General features: G+C 36.8%; 1 protein-coding gene across 6 annotated transcripts in view; it reads right to left on the reverse strand.

Moving 5' to 3' along the window:
• Nucleotides 1-4,531: 4,531 nt before the first annotated feature.
• The window catches only part of FAM114A1 (family with sequence similarity 114 member A1), a 39,291-nt gene continuing 23,893 nt past the window's right edge, over nt 4,532-19,929 (reverse strand). For 5 of the 6 annotated variants that reach the window (XM_067298138.1, XM_067298142.1, XM_067298141.1 and 2 more), the window contains 6 exons: nt 16,827-16,912; nt 15,502-15,672; nt 14,121-14,260; nt 12,767-12,839; nt 9,790-9,843; nt 4,532-8,175 (listed from right to left, as the gene is read on the reverse strand). In XM_067298138.1, coding sequence (XP_067154239.1) covers nt 8,074-8,175; nt 9,790-9,843; nt 12,767-12,839; nt 14,121-14,260; nt 15,502-15,672; nt 16,827-16,912 — 626 coding nt within the window. In that variant the 3' untranslated portion in view covers nt 4,532-8,073. The remainder of the gene's footprint in view (nt 8,176-9,789; nt 9,844-12,766; nt 12,840-14,120; nt 14,261-15,501; nt 15,673-16,826; nt 16,913-19,929) is intronic. The other variant, XM_067298140.1, reaches the window with a different exon arrangement.

The raw sequence follows: 19,929 nt of genomic DNA on the forward strand, positions 1-19,929 counted from the left end.
TCACAATTTTTTTGGTTTTCTTTATTGTAGAACAGCAGAACTTACAAATGGAAGAAGAGACATATCTATTTCAAATCACTGCAGAACTGCTAAGGCTGTTTTAGTCAGTGTTTAAATGATTCAAATGATGGCACTATCTATCACTGTTCCCTTTCAGTAATCCGGAGATCTTGTTGATAGGGACAGCCCTGCTCTTTGTGACCCCAATTTAATTTCATTCCCCTGAAATTTAATTTTATTATTCTTGCTGCCTATAACCTCCCTCTTTCTTTTCCTTGGATGGCCAAACTGTGAGTTATTATTTTATTACTTCCCCTTAAAGCCATCCATCACATTTGTTGTTCTCTCCCAATTTTTCTTAATATTGTCTCTTTCTGGTTTTGAAATACCCGTATCTGAGAACATCTATATAAGAATGCTGTCATTTGACAAGTTGTGAGAATGACTTTACCACTGTTACCCCACAGCTTTCTAAGTGGTTGGTTTTACTACCTTGGAAGTTTGTATCTTCCAAGTTACCTTTACAAAACACCATGAACAAGTGAAATCAAGAGGTTCTTACAACCTTTCAGTCTCCCTTGAGTAGAGCTTACCTTGTCTCCTAAGTATGATCCAAACTATAGAAAAGGAAATAATGCGATAATGCAGAGACATTGATAAAAATGATCAGAAAAATATGTCATAAGATAATTGAGGTTAAGAGACCTCAGGAGGTCTCTAGTCCAACTTCCTGCTCAAAGCGGTGCCAGCTGTGAGATCAGATCAGGTTTCTCAGGGCTTGATTCAGTTTGGTCTTGAAAACCTCCAAAACTGCTCAACCTCTCTGGGACTGCTTGACTAACCTCAAAAAGTTTTTCCTTATCCAGTCTGAACCTCTCTTGTTCCAACTTTTGCCTATTGTTTCCTATCTTGCCACCATGTACCACTGTGAGGGGCCTGGCCCCATTGTCTTGGTGACCTCCCTGTAGGTGCTGGAGGCTGCTGTTAGGTCCCCTGAAGCTCTCTCTTCTCCAGGCTGAACAAGGCCAGCTCCCTCAGCCTTTCCTCACAGGACAAGTGCTCACAGAATTAGAATCACAGAATCACAGAAGGCTTGAGGATGGAAGGGACCTTGGGAGATCATCTAATCCAACCCCCCTGATCAAGCAGGGTCACCTAGAATACGTTTCCAAGGATTGTGTCCAGATGGCTTTTGAATATGTCCAAGGAAGGAGACTCCACAACATTTCTGGGTAACCTGTGCCAGTGCTCTGTTACCCTCACAGTAAACAAGTTTTTTCTCATGTTCAGATGGAACTTCTTGAGTTTCAGTTTGTGCCCGTTGCCTCTCATCCTATCGCTGGGCACCACTGAAAACAGTCTGGCCCCATCCTCTCTACACCCTCCCTTCAGATACTTATACGCATTGATGAGATCCCCTCTCTTCTCCTGGCTGAACAGTCCCAGCTCTTGCAGCCTTTTCTCATATTCAGTTCTTTCAATTCTTTCAGCTCCAGCCTTGACCAGCTTGGGGGCCCTCCGCTGAACTCACTCCAGTTTATCAATGTCTTTCCTGTATTGGAGCACCCCAGACTGGACACAGTACAGTTGATGTGGCCTCATGAGTGCCAACAGGGATAATCACTCCCCTCGACCTCCTGGCTGTGCTCCTGTTAGCACAGCCCAGGAGGCTCTCGGCCTTCCTTGCTGCCAGGGCACACTGCTGACTCATGCCCAGCCTGCTGTCCACCAGGACCTCCGGGGCCTCCTCAGCAGAGCTGCTCCCCAGCCAGTCTGTCTGTCTGTCTGAAGGGTGAGACAATTCTTTCAGCTCACTCAGGAAGAAGCACAAATCAGGGATGTGTGTATGTAACTTCTCTCTCCGCTGGTAAGGTCCTGCTGCTAACTCTCCCTTTTATGAGAGTCTGTCTTCTCTTTACTCTTTTTACTTCTGTATTTCAAAAGAAAAGCCATTCTGGGACATGGAAGTGTTTCGGGACCAGTATTTTTGCCATGGAGGTGCCTCTCTGTATGGCTCAGAAATAGCCAGAACTAGCTGTGAATGTTACCAATCCGGTCTGGGGCCGTGAGGGAGGTTCTGCCTGTTCCAGACCACAACTGGTGATGGAGCCGTCATGAATAAGGTCTGAGCTGGGTCACTGTGCAGGGGCAGGAGTGAGATGCTCCCCTGAAGGAAACACTCCTTTGGCCGACTGCTTACTTGCACTGAGGGAGGAAGGAGGATGCTAAAAAGCAACGAGCCTGTCAGTTTAGCTTCTTCCCACTCTCTCCTGAGATCCTCTTGGTTGGTTTCTCTCCTTGCATGTCCTCTTTAATCCTTTGTCTTCATCTCTAGCTTTTTAAAACTGAACATGTGCAGAGGGAAAGTGGGTCCTGGTGCAGCCTCTAAAGCACAGGAAGGCAGACAGGAGGGAAGACCCTCAGAAACTGCGGGGGAGAAGCAGAGGTGAAGCTGGAGTGGCATGGGGTGAACAAAACTGATGGGGAAGGCAGAACTGATGGTGTACAGGAATGTGCAAAATGGACATGGGGACAGAACTAATGAGGGCACTAGAGGAAAGACACAGACTGCTTTAAATATCGGCATCTTATAAGCTACTGAGACAGCGTCTGAGATGAGCAAGGGCAGGAATCACAGAATCACAGAATGGCTGAGGCTGGAAGACACCTCCAGAGATCGTCTAAGTCCAACCCCCCTGCTCAAGCAGGGTCACCTAGAGCACATTGCACAGGATCGCGTCCAGGCAGATTTTGAGTATCTCCAGAGAAGGAGACTCAAAGGAAGAACAGGATTGCATTTTTACAAGTCCAGTGAAGGGGCTGAGAGGCTTCTAAAGATGTTTAAAAACTGAACAACCAAGTATTCCAGCTTTCATTTAGGTGACACTGCCTGACCCCAGAACCGGCACCTTTCACTGAATGCTTTTTAGCCAAATATTCCTCAACCCTAGACTGCAAAAGACAAATAGCTCACATTTGTTTGACTAATGTCTTCATGCCTTCCTCTTTACAGCAGCAGCAAATTTATTTCACTAAGAATTACGATTAGTTCTTGCTCAAGTTTCTTTAGAATCCTGTGCACATTATTGTGGTGGTGCATGAGAAATATTTTTTCAGCTCCGTGGATAAAATATTCGAAAGGCAGAATAAATAGCTAGTGCTGTGCTTGGAGTCTATTAGAGCATCTACTCAAAAGATTGTAAGGGGAAGCTGTCAAAAGGAGATCAAAGTGGGGAGACCAATAAGAAGTTCTTAGCAGGTCTGAACTCAGGGACTTTTGGTATACATGCCAAAAAGGGGGAATGAGCACTGCAGATCTACAGTGATCACATTAGCTGTCTTCTTTCCTTTGAGCTTTACTTCTTTGAATGTTCTCACCTTTGCCTTCCTTCAAGCTCATGACTGATTTTTATTTCAGAAATGCTGTTATTCCGATTCTGCCGGAACTAATCAAATGTCATCTCGTTTACTTTGAACAATGTTGAAAAATTGTTTTAAAAAGTCCTTTCTCTAATCCAACCCTTGAAAATTGTTCCTTTTCACAAAACATGTCCTTTTTTTCCTTTGAATTTTTTCCCTCTCCCATCTTTTTAATATAGCTCAAATTTTGACATTTTATTTTCAATTTGTTAATTGCAATACTGCACACACCAGCAATACATTTCTAGAAACACTGTGCATTAGGTATGCTGAGTTAGGTGTCAGAGCATGGAAAAGTACAGGTCACACAATAAAAGCAGCTCTTTATGTCCTTATATTCTCAGTGACAAAGGTTGACTTGAGGTAGAAAAAAATACTTGTTTAGAGTCCAGAGGGTTTTCCAGTCAGACTATAAGAATTTCAAAGTAGGTCAGATTAGCTGATGGTGTCACTTTAAACCTTGATCTGAGATGGTTTTAAAAAGAACTAAGGAAAGTCCTTTTCCACTCTACACATTCTTTTGAGACTAAGAGAAGAGACAGGGCTGTCATTTGAAATAGAAGTGGAATGTCTCAAAGATAATCCTATGAGTAGGGTGACTGTATGATAAAATTCACTTCTGTGAATCAGAAAAAAGGTAAAAATCTCTATTGTGTCACTCAAAATACTATGGCATTTCAGACTCATTAAAGTTATTATGAAGCCTGACCTGTGGGTGACACTAGAAAGAAACATCATTAAAAATCATCTCAACTTGTAATGATTGCAATTAAGTATTAAAAGATAAAGGCACGTTTTAGAAAAAGATATTAATGACTTCAATGGATGATCTAAGCAGCATGAGAAAAAGTGAAAGAGACACTTGTTTTGTTTAGCTGTCTCAAGCAATGGATGCTGGAGTGCAAATCATGGAGAAGAGATGTTTACACTTGAAGAGACTATACCCTAAAAAGCAGAAAACAAATTACAGCTTTGTTTTCAGCGTGACAAAAACCAAAAACCAAAAAATATCTTTACTGTACAAATACAGTAGACAACCTCTCAAATAGTTTACTTCTACCTCATCCTTGGCTGATGACCTGTAATAGTGGAATATTTGCAAGCTTGTAAGTGTGCAGACATTCTTTTATGTTTCATCTTGACAAATTTTTCAGTACAGTGTGTACAAAAGACTACCTCAGCTGAAGCTTTCTGCTCTGCATACAAAGATGTGCTCACAAGTGAACTAAATGTCATGCTTTACAAAACTAAAAAATAAATCTGCTCAAGTGAACAGGTAATTTTCAAAACCAAGGTTTTCAATAAGAACCTAAAACCTCGTAGTTTGATAACTGCCAAAGCACACTAAATATACTGTCTGGAAAAAGGTGGTCATGAAAGAAAGAAAAGTCTCTATTAAAAGTGTAAGGCAAAGTGTAAAGTGTGTTTTTGTTAGACTCTCAATAAAATCACAGTCATCATTCCAAAGGTAAATCAGAGAATCAGAAAATGGAAGACTTTCACTGAGTACATCCTGCCATGCCATTATTCTTCAAAACATTATTTTTAGTATATTGTATATTATTCAATATCTCAAATGATTGATTTGGCTGATGGAAAAAATACAAATCACTATAAACAAAATATTCTGGTTACATTTATACTGAAGGCTAAATCACATCACATAATACTTTTCTACTGACATATGGACTATTTAAAGACTAAGCATTCAGTTTTCCATGGAAAAGATGATTGTAGCTGAGGTCAGATGGAGCATCCCTATGCTCATATTTTGCCCTGCCTATTCCCTTTCCTAAACTATATGGATGTTAATACGTAAGTCCAAGTTTTTTATAATTTTTTTTACTTTAGGGTAAAGTACTTACATATTGTAAGCAAGATAGTGAAACCTCAGGTAAAGACTATCTCAGACAAGCAATATTTCTCTTAAGAATGTCCCTAAACAATTTGAAACAGTATTCCCCTGAGGCTTCTAATACTATATTGTTCAACCTCTGTTAAAAGCTGCCACTATTAGACAACATATCTTCTTGACAGGTTTAACACTATATATTCTGCATTGCATTTCAGAGAAAAACAAAGATCCATAGGAAATAGTAATTAAAATAATTTATGTCTAAAAACATTAACTCAGCATAGGAACAATCTGAAACTGCCACGGCTATGTTCTATGAATGATTCATTTGGCAATAATATCACATTTACAGATGTCTGATGCATAGCTCTACTCAGATGCGGACAGAAAGGCTTCTTGACTAAAATAAGTAATCAACTAAAGCAAAAAGAAATCCAAGATAAAGTGATTGACAGGTGAAAACACTAAGGTTTTCTTGACAGTCTTCATTTGAAAAATAAATTCTTTTTTTAACCAGATATTATATTCTGCTTGCCAGCATAGAAATAGAAAAACAACAACAGAAAAACTGCTTTAAACAAGTAGGCTTTTTTACAAGCTACTGAATGTTTTAACTGGTGTCCAGGCCTTTAAAATTGAAAACCGCTAATGATCAAGTTTATCATCTTCAGTAAATCATACTGAGGAGTTTTTCTTCTGGGTCAACGCATGTATACAAGAATGACTCCTGGTCAAGCAAGTTCACGTGTGTGCCTCTTTCAGTAGCCAGAATGGGCTACTAGGGAAGAGTATGTTCATTCCCCTCAAAATGTGGAAGCCAGAGAAGCACTAGATAAGATGCAGTATTTTTTAATCATCTAAACATAATTTTGTAATACACTTTTGAAAATAGGCTTTCAGAAATAAAGCAATACCAGATGGAAGCGTTGTGGATGTAATGGTCAGTGGGAGTTGTATTCTACCTCTGGGCTAGTGAGTCTGCTCACCAGTTGCATTTTCCAGTGGCCCTCTTTTCTCCACGTTGCACTAATGTTAGCTGTTTGATACGGCATAAATACCAATGAATGTCAAGCTTAGTTTGCCTTTTCAGCTGCTGAGTGGCTTTTTATTTTTGTTCCCAGTATTATGTTACAGTGTTTTTTTTACATTCTTTGCAAGTGGATTTGAAGACTGTATCCTTTCTACTTACCCAGAAAGATATCTCAAATCTGTTAAATTATGGGATGGCAAAATATAAATTTTGCATAATACATCTTATTGCATGGATAGCGAAATTTTCAATGCTAAATAACAGAAGATGGAAAAGCCATGATGCATGTGGCATCAGAACAGGGGCCACAGTCGCGTAAGATACAGAGAGACCTTTCTGTTGTCTCTTATTTGGACTTACAAAAGCTACCATGTGCAAGCAGATACATGATTTCTCATTTCTAACAAAAAGGACAATATTTCCTCGTGTTCTGTTTGATTATTTTTACCATGTATGAATTATGCTTCTACGATTAAACATATTCAGATCTTAGCTACAATTAAAGAGCATTTAAATAGAATTCATAAGTATATCAAGAGGAAAAAATACAAAATAGCTAAGAAAAATGTAATAAACTGAAAATCCAGGAGAATGAGCTACATAAAATATTGGTAGGTTTTTCCTGTCTATGAGGTAAACTAGACTAAAGAAACTCCGAGGTTCACAGCTGAAGATTTTAAGCTAAGAATATGGACAAATTATCATGATTGCTAGTGTTATTCTCAAACGTCATTCCTGATGCTCAAGTATACTATGTTACAGAGTGAATGAAGTTGGTTGCTTTGACATACGGCCTCCCCACCCAAAGCAATTCTCTCATAACTTCTCTTCACAAGCTCCTTTTTATGCCTGCAAACTGTATTTCCAACCTATCAGTATCAGTAATTCCATTTGATAAAAACCTTCATGATGTTTACACCCCAAATTTAAGTGGTAACCTGGGAACACATCTGAGAGGAGACTATTTTGGGGGTTTTTCATAAACAGGTCCCAAACAAAAGAAGGAAAATTGTCTATTCCACGCATATTCAAAAAATCGCCTACCATGTTGTTCAGCCAGTTGGAATCAAGAGATGGATATAAATGAATATAAAATTATGGGTCAGCAAAGGTACAGCTATACCCATACTCTAACTGGTCAAATTTCATTTCAGTATATGCATATCCTCCATAATTTAAAAGTTAAAGGTAAAGTTAATGCTTTTTACTGTACAGCTCTAAACACGAAATGTTATTTAAATGGTACAGATTATTACCAGATTATTATTTATTACTATAAATAACATTCAGCGAGCACAACACTAAGATAATTTGTTCATATTGACTGAAGTTAAATACTGAAACCAACTTTTGAAATAAACATTTTTAACTGAGAGTTAAGATTCAAATAACGGAAACGGGGCTAAAATGTTTAAAAAAGCATTACATTCTAATTTGCTTCATACATTGTTTACAGCTGAAAGGGTCAACATTTAGAATCTGTATTTAAGTCAATACTGATATCAATAAACCATTGCTTCAAATTAAATTAATGCAAAGGACATACTCTAATGGAAAAGAAATTACTCACAAACTACATCTAAAGTCTAAAAGTCTAAATGAGATTTAAAAAGTTATTCAATACTGTATGTGCAAAATTGCATTTAGTGTCCTCAGAGGACTCTAAGTGGCCAGAAATCTCTCATAGCATCTCTTCTATCTGCATACATTAAAGAGATTAGGTCTGTGGTTTCTGTTAAGCCCAGTGGTGACAACTGCTGGGAAACTGTCACTGATGTGTTTTCAGACAACTGGTCTGGATATGTGAAATTTGCAGAACTGGAAGCAATAGCTGGAAAGCATCCTGAATATAAGTAGTACTGTTGCAACCCTAATGGGAGAGAAAACGTGGTCATTAGTATAGTTGTCATATATCTCAGGAATTACATTTCACCTTTTAAATAAACTCCATCTTTCTTAGATCGGCATCATGCTATATTAGGATACATATTCACACAAGGTTTTAGAATCTGTAGATAAAACCCCCTATAATTTACAACAGTTTATAAACTAGCTAGTAAACACAGCTTGAATCAGTACATAGAAATCTGATCTCCCCTCCATTTGAATGTGAATCACCTCTGAGTTTTGCGTGTAATCTGAGTGGAATAAAATGCCAGAGTGTTCAGAAGGAGATATGACTTACTTAAAGCAAGCCAGCACGCCTTTCCATCAACAGAACTAATTTTGGATGTGGTATAGGTGAGAGAAGTGTCACTGAAATTAATGATTTAAATGATTATAGCAGTTTAAACACACTGTTGTACTACTTATGGAATTTCTAATACTGAATGGTACAGCAACTTGTAATACTCCACAAACGTGGGCTGTACTAATACATGTTTGTATGCAAATAATGGGGTTTAAGGAGTACAAAACAGCTTATTCCTAAGTTTTGGACATTCCTGGAGTTTGCAGTTCTTGGAGCTCAGAAAGGTATGTCAGCTATAATAGCAAATTTATCCTACAACAAAAGGAATTATATAATAAATAATAATCTTTGCCACACCTCTATTCAACTTTTCCTAATTTTCTTTGCAGCTATTTCTTTTTTCCTTAAAGTTATTGTTAATTCAGTGCAAAATTGTTTATTCTAAAACAACCTTTTCCTCATTTTTTAAGGAAACACAGCTGTTAGGAGGAAGGTACAGAATGACAATTTGTAATAAGTACTTCATTTTTTTTATGTTTAAAGGGAAGTGTGATCTAGTTAGTAGAGTTAAAAGAATGCAAGCTGCATATATATTTTGTTTTAGTACTTTATAAGCATATTACTGCCTCTTGATCTCTTCCCTCCTCAGGAAAACAGAGGCACATTTTACTCACTGTGCTTTTCTGATCAAAAACAGATCATGGTGTCTAACAGTAGTTCCTCATGAACATTTTTGTGATGTCTGACACATGGTTAACCATAGACTGAGCAAGCCTGCTTCTTTTTAGACAACTGTGAATCTTTGTAGAAATCTAAATGCCTGTGGGTGGAAAACATTGCAGCATTCCTGCAGCTCAGATTTTAAAGAAAAGCATAGGCTGAAACTATTTGTCAGTAAAAATTATTTTGCAAGATTAGAAATAGAAAACAGAGCAGTAAGGATAGGCTTATCCCTGGCAACTTGTGAATGGGTTAAAAAAAGGCTAAGCTTTTAAATAAACAGCATACTGCAAATTGTCTACTGTGCTCTGACAGACAGCAGAACTTGAAGAGCTAATCAGTCTCACTTTAGTCATATCATTGTTAAGAATCCTCAGAAAATGTCATATTACTACTGTGGTATTTGTGGGAGAGGCTGAACACAAAACTGAGGTTTATGAGCTGGCACTGAACAGCCAGAAGGATACTGATATTACTTTTTATGCAGTTCTTTATTGCAACATAAATGTGACTGTTTCATTTCAAAATCATCTTACTAGAATATTTCCTAATGTGAAAAAGGTGAAGGCTTACCTCTAATATCATGGAGTTGATGATGGGGTTAAGAACCTCTGCCTTCATACTGCTCTGTAAATCAGAAAATAGGGTGAAATGACAGGGCAAGAAATATATTTAACAGGAATATACTAATATCGGAGCAGTGGTTTCATGAATTCTAGAAAGGTCTTGTTTCAGCTTGATTCTTATTCAGACTATTTATTGTGGTATTCCTGATAATTGTCTCTACATTTCATACACACTTCAGTAGTATTTCTATTACTGAGTAAGAAGAACTAAGATGGGCCCATGGTTTTATCTTCTGATTAATTCAAGAGCCACAGAGTTTCAAACTGCCTGATTTCCTATGGATGAGAGATTTATGTTGTCTATCCCACTGTCTGTTAGTCCCCTTTTCATCTCTCCTAATAATTTTTTAGTCCACTGCCTGATTTCAAGGAAACAAGATGGAGAAATAGAGGTCAGAAAGATAATTAAATTCTTAGAAGTTTCATGAAAATCAGTGGTTAGATATAAGTGAAATGCCCAACTTAGTTCCCCTACAGAGGGAAAAACACAGGTGAAACTCAGATCCTCAGACTGGCAGTAATGTATGTTGAGCTAGACAACACACACTGGCCAATGAACACATGTGTGACTGGCCCAGCACACCTAACATTTTTCTCAACCACTAGATAGGAATAGAGATGGGTATAATAAGTAGTGAAGTTACTAGAGGCTATAGAAACCAAATCCCTATGAAACCAAGCTTCATCAGTTCTGCTTTTTAAAATGGCAAAAAATTTTTTCCTTTTTTTCTTCTCACTGTTCTTTGCATTGTGCTTTTTGACAATGATAGTAATGCCCAGGAAGAGTTGCTTTCTTCTAATATTGAACAGTGAACTTTATTAGACTAAAAGAAATACAATACCAATTAATTTCACCAAAACAACCTTGTTACTTTTATATTACAGATTTAAAGAAACATGAAACACCTTAACTTTAGATTAAATTTAATTAGTATCTAAAAAAATTTGATATGAATGTGTGATATGATAAAATAGACATAATCTCTAATGGTACATGAAAGAAAGAAGACAAAAGTGTTTGGAGAAAGGTGGAGGAACAAAGGGAAGATGGTTAGAAAAAAGAAGAGCATTTTTACTGTCAATTACTAGAAAATCCATTACATAGTGTACTGTTTAGTTGATTGTCAATAAACTGAAACATAAAGAAAGCAGTATCAATTAAGTACTATTGACTGTACGAATCAATGATAAGTTGAAGTTTGAAAGAGAACTTGTATAGCAAGCAAAGCTGTTATTTCTCACTTCTGCATTACTGCTTACTCTCAGAAACATGGCCAACATTATAAAACATGGGCACAGCCAGCACCACAACTAAATATCTGAACTACACAGATATAGATATAGTGATGGCACCGTCTTTGAAAAAAAGTATTTTGCATTCTAAGCCATTTCTCAGTTTCCCATGATTCAATGCACACTGCAGGATGCTGGAATGTGTTTGTGAATCCAAGTGCCATTGGCAGCTTAAGAAGGAAGTTGAACCACTGGGACATGCAAGAAGATGTAGAGTTAGTGCAGTCCTGTGTGATGGCTGCTCCCTGCTTTTCTGACTGATCATGGGGAGTAGAAGACTCACATCTTCCTCCAAAAACTTGCAGTGATGGGAAGCACTTAAAGCTCACCAGACAGTCCAACTAAAAATGTCTTCTGCAGAGAATATGTTGGCAGTGGGAAGTGTCTTTGTGCTCAATTTCTCATATGTCCTCACAAACATCCACAAAAACAATCTGGTCCTAAAAACCTAGTGTAACACTCATGAGAGCTTTAGTTTTCAATTTTCTGAGTCGGGGCAGCTTAGTATTTCATGGGCAATATATTTTTATGTGTCTGTACATCTATTTATTGCAAGTGTCAAACAAAGATATGCTAAAATACACTCCCAAAATGCAAAATAAGCAGATTCTTCCAGAGTAATGGGAAGGAAGGTAAATTATTCAGAATAAAAGCAATCCAGTAAATCATGTTCTTTTACAAATAACTCTGAAAATACTTGTTCAGAGATGTGCTGGAAGAGCTCATGGGAGAACAGGGGAAACTTCCTTTAATGTGCATTCACCTTCTCCTGAGGTAATCAGGAGAGACAGAGCTGGATCTTCTCTGACATTCACTGAACAACTTCAGCAATGACACAGTTTTTGTCTCTGAATCTTGCTAAAATGCTCAGGTGCCAGTTGTTTTTGAAGCATTTTGAAAATCAGAGTACCGCTTCTGCACTACAGGGCCCTGCAAAGGCCTTTGCTGCTCCCCTACACGTGAGTCTCCCCATCTGTCATCCTATCAATATCCTATCAATGTGAAGGGGAAGGGGAAGGAAATTATGTTTTTAGCAAGGAAGGTCACAGATAAATGGATGTTCCCAAATGGAATACCTTGAGATACAAGACAGTGATTTTTTAAGATAAAAGACCAAACACAGATTTTTTAATCTCTTAAATCTTTCACAAATGCAATGGCCCTAGCCCAGGGCATATAGCAAAGGCTAAGAAGACAGCTGGTGAAACCATCTTAAGGTATTCAAAGCATTATCGATGATTTTTACACAAATGCATTCTAAAGGGATAGGCTGAGTAGAAGAAGAAAATGTTCCCAGGTAGTGGGACTTTTGCCATTCTTGGCAACGTGGGCCCCTTTCAGTGGGAGCAAGTAAGGACTGCTGAGTGGAAATGAGGAAAAATGTGAAAATAGTCTCCAGAAAGAGAGATTTCAGAAGGCAGAGGACGCACTGCAGAGTCTATCCAAGCTCACAAACTTCCTCTACAGCAGGGAATCTGCTATAAAAGTGCTCTGTGTTCTTGAACTGAGGAAGGAAGCACCCTCTTTGCTGGTACCTCGTGTAAAGCCAGAGGATTTGGGTAATAATTTCTGTTTTAAGAAGTGAACTATATTTATAAAAACCCAAATGCAACAGAAGACAGTTATCTTACCCCAGCTGCTGTTAAAGAATCAGAAAACTTCTTTGATAAAGATGAAACTTCATTGCACATGGCACTTGTTAAGCTGGTTTTGAAAAAGAGAGACAAATATAAAAATACATCCTTGACCTGCCCGGGGTAAAAAGCCTATGACTGTCCCAGGCACCAAACTTCATCTTGAAGGCCAAGAATATTCTTAAGGCAATTTTGCTTCTATTCATTTTATAAGTATCTTGAGGTAGATTTTGGTCATGATAAAAGTTTTATATTCCTCCACTGAAAAATTCAGTGCTGACCACAGCATCAAAATGATGCCATGTTAGCTCAGACACTAGTCTCTTTTGATATGGCAACTTTTCAATTTTTTAATTTCTAAACTTTTAGTTTAACTATTGTTTTTCTGATGATTGCAGCAAAACAACTCCTAGAAATACTGCTGGAAATAACTCAGACTTTAATGAGAATAGTAAGAAGTTTCCTCTCCAAGCACAGAAAACATTTACTCTATACTAAAAGAGGACATATTGTGGTTAAAGTACATGAGAACAAGGAGATCTAATTCTATTTCTAGATCTTTTACTGTTTGCTAGACCATCACAAGTTCATCATATAGCACTTGATCCTGCAAGCTACAGCATACTTTATCTCTAATTTTGCAAGGCACTTGAATAAGTGCTTTATTTTAGACTGAAGTGTTCCCATTCGCTTTGCCAGGGTTCTAACATTCCTAAAGATAAACACTTGCTTAAGTACTTTATTTACTCAGGATTCAAGTGCTTACAACATCTTAGGGTCAAATCTTAGGAGGTAAGCAAAACCCACTAAAATCAGTAGAATCTATTACTACAGAGAGCTTTTGATCTGAATTCTGAGTTCCATTAGGAAGACTGGCTTCTTAAAGTTACATATGTTCTGTTGTACATTAGCACAAAGTTGCTGACAAATGTCTTATTGTTTAGAACAACTGATTGACTTTTGTATTTTTGTGGCAGATAAGCACTAGATAAATGAGGCTCTACTGGCAGGTAATAAGACTGCCTTATGCATTGTAAAAGCAAATTCTGCACTTGCTGGCACAGTATCTTTTGCAGAGATGACAGGAAATGCATCCTACATGAACACATACATTTATTTCCTGGAGCAGCAACAAATTTCAGCTTGTGAATAGGTCATGTTTTTCTAAACATACAGATGTTAGCCATGTCAAAAAATAACAGGCAGCCTATGTGATTTAATTACTTGAGAAAATACAGCCCTAAAGCCAATGCTATTTGTTGATCCATGGACTTTCCCTTCAGGTGCCATAAGCTCTTTGAGTTGCATGAGTTTTAAGCAAATGTTCTTATAAGAAATCAACAGTACTCACTTCGTCAGTACTTTGGCTTGATCTTGAGCTGTTTTTTCAACTTCTTGCCCATGTAGAATTAATTCTGCTACTTTATGAAGCTGCTCAATACACCGAGCTGTTACCTCTGCCAGACTTTCAATGGACAGCATGTAGATTTCCTTATATGAAATTAAAAACAGGGAACAATATCACCAACAATATCATCATCGATATATACACATGTATATATATATATATATATAAATAAAATAATTTGAAACATAACCCCCCCCCCAAATTTGGAAATACCAGCATATACACAGTGAAATAATATCAGTCATAATGTCATCCTCATAAACAATACTGGAAAATGAAATATCCACTGATTATAAAATAAAGACCTTACACTCATTCTGGAAAATCAGTAAGAAGAAACTAACCATTTATTTCAATGGGAGCTAGGACAGGCTCTCAGATTTTCTAAGGTATCACTTTTGAGCCAGTCCTAATAAATACAAAAGTCTCTTAACTCTTGAATATAATGCATAATTATTTTCATTTGGAGCTGAAAGTACTGAGTCATTCCTCAGTAGCAAGAATGGATAACATTCCCAACAAAAAAGTATTTTTTAACAGCAACACTAAAAAATTCTACCTAGAACTCTGACATCACAACTTTCACAAGCTGGTGCCATCTGAAAATCTGTAATTACATAAAAATTTGTAATATATACAGCACAACTCAGTTTACTCATTTGGATTTTTCTGCAAAGAAACATGGCAGATAATTTATTAGAATTCATTCAAAAAATCTTGACAAAGATCCCAACCACATTTAATAGTGCTATAACTTAGTGTAAGAAATTCAGTCACAGTTAACCACATCAACAGAAGGGAGTTGTTTAAGTGAACACAATACATTTAGTCTTAAGTAATATCATTCATAAAGAGACTTAACAATGGTGAATTGACTAAATAATACTTCTATTTTGTCCATTTGTGACAAATTATTCAAGAGTTCAAATAAAGTTTGAGGTCTTTTTCCACCTATTGTCACTGGGAGAAAGAGATGCTAAAGAATGTTGAGATATGACTTTCAATGAACTATAGACATTACGCCACAAAACCCCTCAGCTCCCTGTATTCTGTGCACATGCATGCAAACACGCACAGATATAAAGAAAAAACAAACTGTGTGATGAGCAGAGGGCCTGCTATATTGATATATACTCATGGGAAGAGACTAACAGTAAAAAAAAAATATGTAAGTTAGTTTTCTATTTGAATCTATTTCTTAATAGTTCCAGGAGTTTAAAAACAGTAAGAACAACATATAAAACCAACACACAAAGAAGTAATCTTATCTAACACGAGTAAGACAATTTGCTGCATGAAACTTATCTTCCAAAAGCTATTTTACCTCCACAGTCTTGTTTTTGTCTACTTCTGTTTTATCACTGCCAATTTTGTCTTCTCCTTTTTCAGTCTTTTCTTCAACGGGTTCTCCAGGTTTTTCTTTTAGCTTCTCTTCCATGTCTACTGTGGTGGAAAAATTGGCTTCTTCCAGCCACTCATGAGCTTTTTTCCTAGCCTGCCAAACAAAGAACCCAACCCCAAATTACTGTTTAAATAGAGAATATCAAATTATATTCCTGAACCATCTGTTAACAATATATTTATTTATTTTCATTTTCATTCAGAACTTTTATTTATATCAATCCTCTGGATGGCATTTAGTCAAGTGCACATTTAAGAAACTGAATGGAGAACTACGTCTGACTGCATAAAGATGGATCAACCAGAGATAATTCGGTATTTAGTATTTTTACAACAAGTATGATGTTCCTAGCCAGCACGTAGACTTAGCATTAATACCAAGTCACTGATACTTCAGCTCTATGTGGTGTTTTTTAAAGGAATTTACATGGAAATATTTCCCAAATTAAAAAATAAGAGAGTGGTATAAAGAAAGGAAAAAAAATTTTGGAGAGATAAATGTCCTAAATTCTTAAAGGAAAAGACAATCACTGTATCTTCATCTGTCTTCCCAGGCACAAAAGTAGATCAAAGTGGAAAACCCTTGAAGTTGTATATGGCTTCAGAGACTACTGTTATGGTTAGCAGGAAATTTATCATCTTTCTTTTTTAGTGTGAAGTTGAATTAAAATATGTTAGGACCTAAGCCTAAGCTAGCTATCTGTAGTCTATCTATGTATTTAGAGAGCACTAAACATTCATTTCAACCTAAGATCATCAGATGAATCACCTCTGAATGTTGCCTGACTACAAAAAGACCATGTGATTAGCTTTTAGCCATCTAACTTTTAGATGATTAAAGCTAGATGAGATAAATCCAGGACGTTGCTTCTAGCTGAGAAGGTCTGGAGAAGTCCCTCAGAAGAATAAACACGATGAGCAAGAAAAATAATTCTGAATCTGAACTTTGTCACTGTTCCTAATACGTTAGACCAAATCTGCCATGCTCACAACCTCTGTTTCGCTGTTTCAAAGCTTTCTAACATGGCCCATTGCTCTAGCTAGACACTGCACCTGTATTGACTATCTAATCTCACTTCTTCTAACAAAGATTTTCTGGTTTTGTCACATTAGTTCCACCCTCCTGTTCCTTGCTTTATGAACTGCCTGAACTGAGCTAGATACTGCTCTGGGTCAGACTTCAGAACAAAGCCCTCCTTCTTTGTCTTCATCCAAGAAACAGAGGGCAGCTCACTAATAGGCACTAACCTTATTAAGTTTGTCAGGAGTAGCAGCAACATGCAATTCAAACAGCAGTTCAGTGAGCATGCTGACAAACTCTTCTCCCATAACTGCTGCAACAAGAAACAAAATAATTTTTTTGTTACGGTATTATCACTATAATATTTTACACAATCAAATACATCCAGTTGAATTATATGCCCAAGTACTCTTGCACTTGAAAATAATTTTGATTACAAACTAATGACAGTGACCAAGAAAGAGGGGGAGATATGCTCAAAGAAAAAAAAGAGAAAAAGCAACTGAAATAACTATACAACAAGACATTCTAGCTTGACACTTTGACTATTCTTTCCACCTCATTCTAGATTCCACTGAGCTTCACTAAGGCAAATAGGTAAGAAGAAGTGGTATGCTCTCTAGTTACCTGACAGGAATACATGAGCTACAAAATAACCAAGGAAGAGATGTTGACCTCTTCTTTCAAGATAAGGAATAAAAATTGCAGCAGGGTGATATCGTTTCAGAGAAAACATACTGGAAAATATGTTCTCTACTTGTTCTCTCTGTAAACCACAGTTAAGAGGTGTGTTTCCTTTCTATTTTAAGGCTGAGCTTTGCTTAAGTGAAGAATGTTTTCTGTTCTGCTTTAAAGTAATAAGCCTTAAAGAATCTGCACTTCTATCACACAATATTTAATGAGCCAACATACATTTTCCTAGTATTTAAACTTCTTACTATACATATTCCTTCGTTTTACTGCAGTTGCTACCTTCTACCATTTTATCTTGTTCTAAGCTCTTAAAAATTGGTATTTTGGTTGGTTATGTTCATCCTCATTTACTGAGTTTGGAATCTTCATTCACATTTCCTGGTAGAATATGCAAAATCCATTTTTTTGAGCCTGACCATGCTTAAAGGTTAGTCCCCCAACTGAACCTGATAAAAGTTCACCTATTTCAAAAATGATTTTCATGTTTTGCTTTGTTCCTACTTCTGTTTGTTCATTTACTAGGCAGGCCAGTTTTTCCATTTTTACCCAAATTTTCACTACTGACCTTAAAAGTGGAGGTTCATTACTCTCTCTCCATTGAGCTTTGGGATTTTCGTAAAACTGTTTTCAGTCCACAGTACCTTGCAACATGTGGAAAGGTGGCAGAATCTGACACTCAGATTATAATCTTCTTGAGCCAATGATACCTCATCCTTACTTCTAAAGGGAGTGCATATCTTTGGTGCTATATAATAAATTGATATTTAATATCAAGAACTCTTCCGCTGCACTGACCAGGAGACTGAGCTTTCCTCTTAACAGGACGGGTAGTAGGTCAAGAAGAACTGGTTGGCCAAAGAGATGCACAGAGTTCATTTCATTGCTGCTCTCATCAGTGAGATTTTGCAATAGGTTTTTCAGGTTTCACTCATTCTTAAGACAATGCCAAATTGTTTTATAAAGTGCAGAATGCTGAAAACTGATAAGCAGTTCACTGGCTCAATGCAGTAGTACCAAAATTGGTGATAACTGGCATATTCGATTCAATACCCAGTTTGGTTACCTTCTTCCTTAACTCACATGATTGCATATGAATTTTTTTGTCTTAATGCCTTTTACAGTGTAGGTTGAGCTACTTCTTCAGCTATCTTCCTCTCTTTATTTCATAAACAACTGACAGGAAAAGAAACTGCTGTGAAAAACACATGAAAGGGTTGCATAATCAAAGCTAGAGGAAACATTAGAGAGAAAGGTAAGCATTTGGCTTTCTCCTACTTGTGTCAGAAAATATCCTTCCCTTTTCTTTCTTTGGATATTGGTTTTGCACCTATCTGATTGATCTGAGCAAGGACAAAGGAGAAACTTTTGACTCCAGTTCCAAAGCTGCCAAGAACAAAGGCTAGCCCCTATCCTTTCCTAAAACAGTCCTCTAAAGATCATTTCTTCTTATATAGGGCCAAAAATGTTTACTGTAGAGACTAAAAGCAGCACTAACATCTCTGAATGAGATCTTGAGAGTTTAAGATAAGAATGGATCCTGAGAGTTTACATAAAACAAACCACCACCCTCTTCAAACACTTCAATGCAAAGTACTAGTTTTCCTCTCAACTAATCTCTTATTTTTGAGTATCTATACACCACTGATAAATGACACCATATAAATAACATGACCTAATCATAAAAAAAAGGTAACGAACTAGCCAGTAAGTGGTAATTAATTTGTTTTTAAATATTGCTCAGTGACTAGATAAGATTTAACATCTTCAAACACTATTAGTTAATCAATGCCTTCTGTAGGGGTATGCCTTCATTATAAAAAGAAAAAAAAAAGACATGTTTTATTGAGAGAGGAAGCAAAAGTTATAATCCTACTAAAGACATGGTAGTTGTAGTTTTAAACTATTTAGCAAGCAGAATTAAAACACAGACACCTCCACAGATTTTAACAGAACCTGCTACTTCTTACTAAAATGAGATCCATCTTTTAAGTCCAGCAGGACTCACATTTAGATCAGCTAGCTTGCGTAAAAATATATTTAAAAGATTATATAAAATAATAGAAAGAAATATGCCTTTAAAAGAGAACATAGCTTGCTGACTTGTTTTTATAAGTGTATATTCTATTAATGTGCTTAACAGGACCTTAACTTGCATTAACTAGCTTGAGCTAACAACATAAACTAGAAGGAAGTTGTCTCTTCAGAGCAAGACATGAACTGCATTTAACCCTGCTCAGCCAAACTGTTCTTAAATTAGACTGTCTTTTAGCTAAGCTGGATGCCAAATAATGTTTAAAACTTTTAACTAACATTACACACAGACCATTTTCTTAGTGTAATAGAGCTTATGCCACAGAAATATGCCTAAGGCCCAAGGAAGTCATTTCAGGTAAAGAGTTCTGGTTAAAAAAATCAGCAAATCTAAATCCTTAAAGATCAAGTGTACTCCCAGGAGGATACATATCAACGCAACCCAGAAAGCTAAACTTATTTGTAAAGTAAGACCAAAACACTAAGTGTAGTCAATAGAGAGTCACTGGACCCCATTTTAAATTATGTAAACATTAGCAAACCAAAGTCTGAATGAAAGATGAAAGAGTTTAATAAAACTGCGCTCTATTAGGACAAACAGACATG

The sequence above is a fragment of the Apteryx mantelli genome, chromosome 5 (assembly GCF_036417845.1).
Source record: "Apteryx mantelli isolate bAptMan1 chromosome 5, bAptMan1.hap1, whole genome shotgun sequence".
Lineage (NCBI taxonomy): Eukaryota > Metazoa > Chordata > Aves > Apterygiformes > Apterygidae > Apteryx > Apteryx mantelli.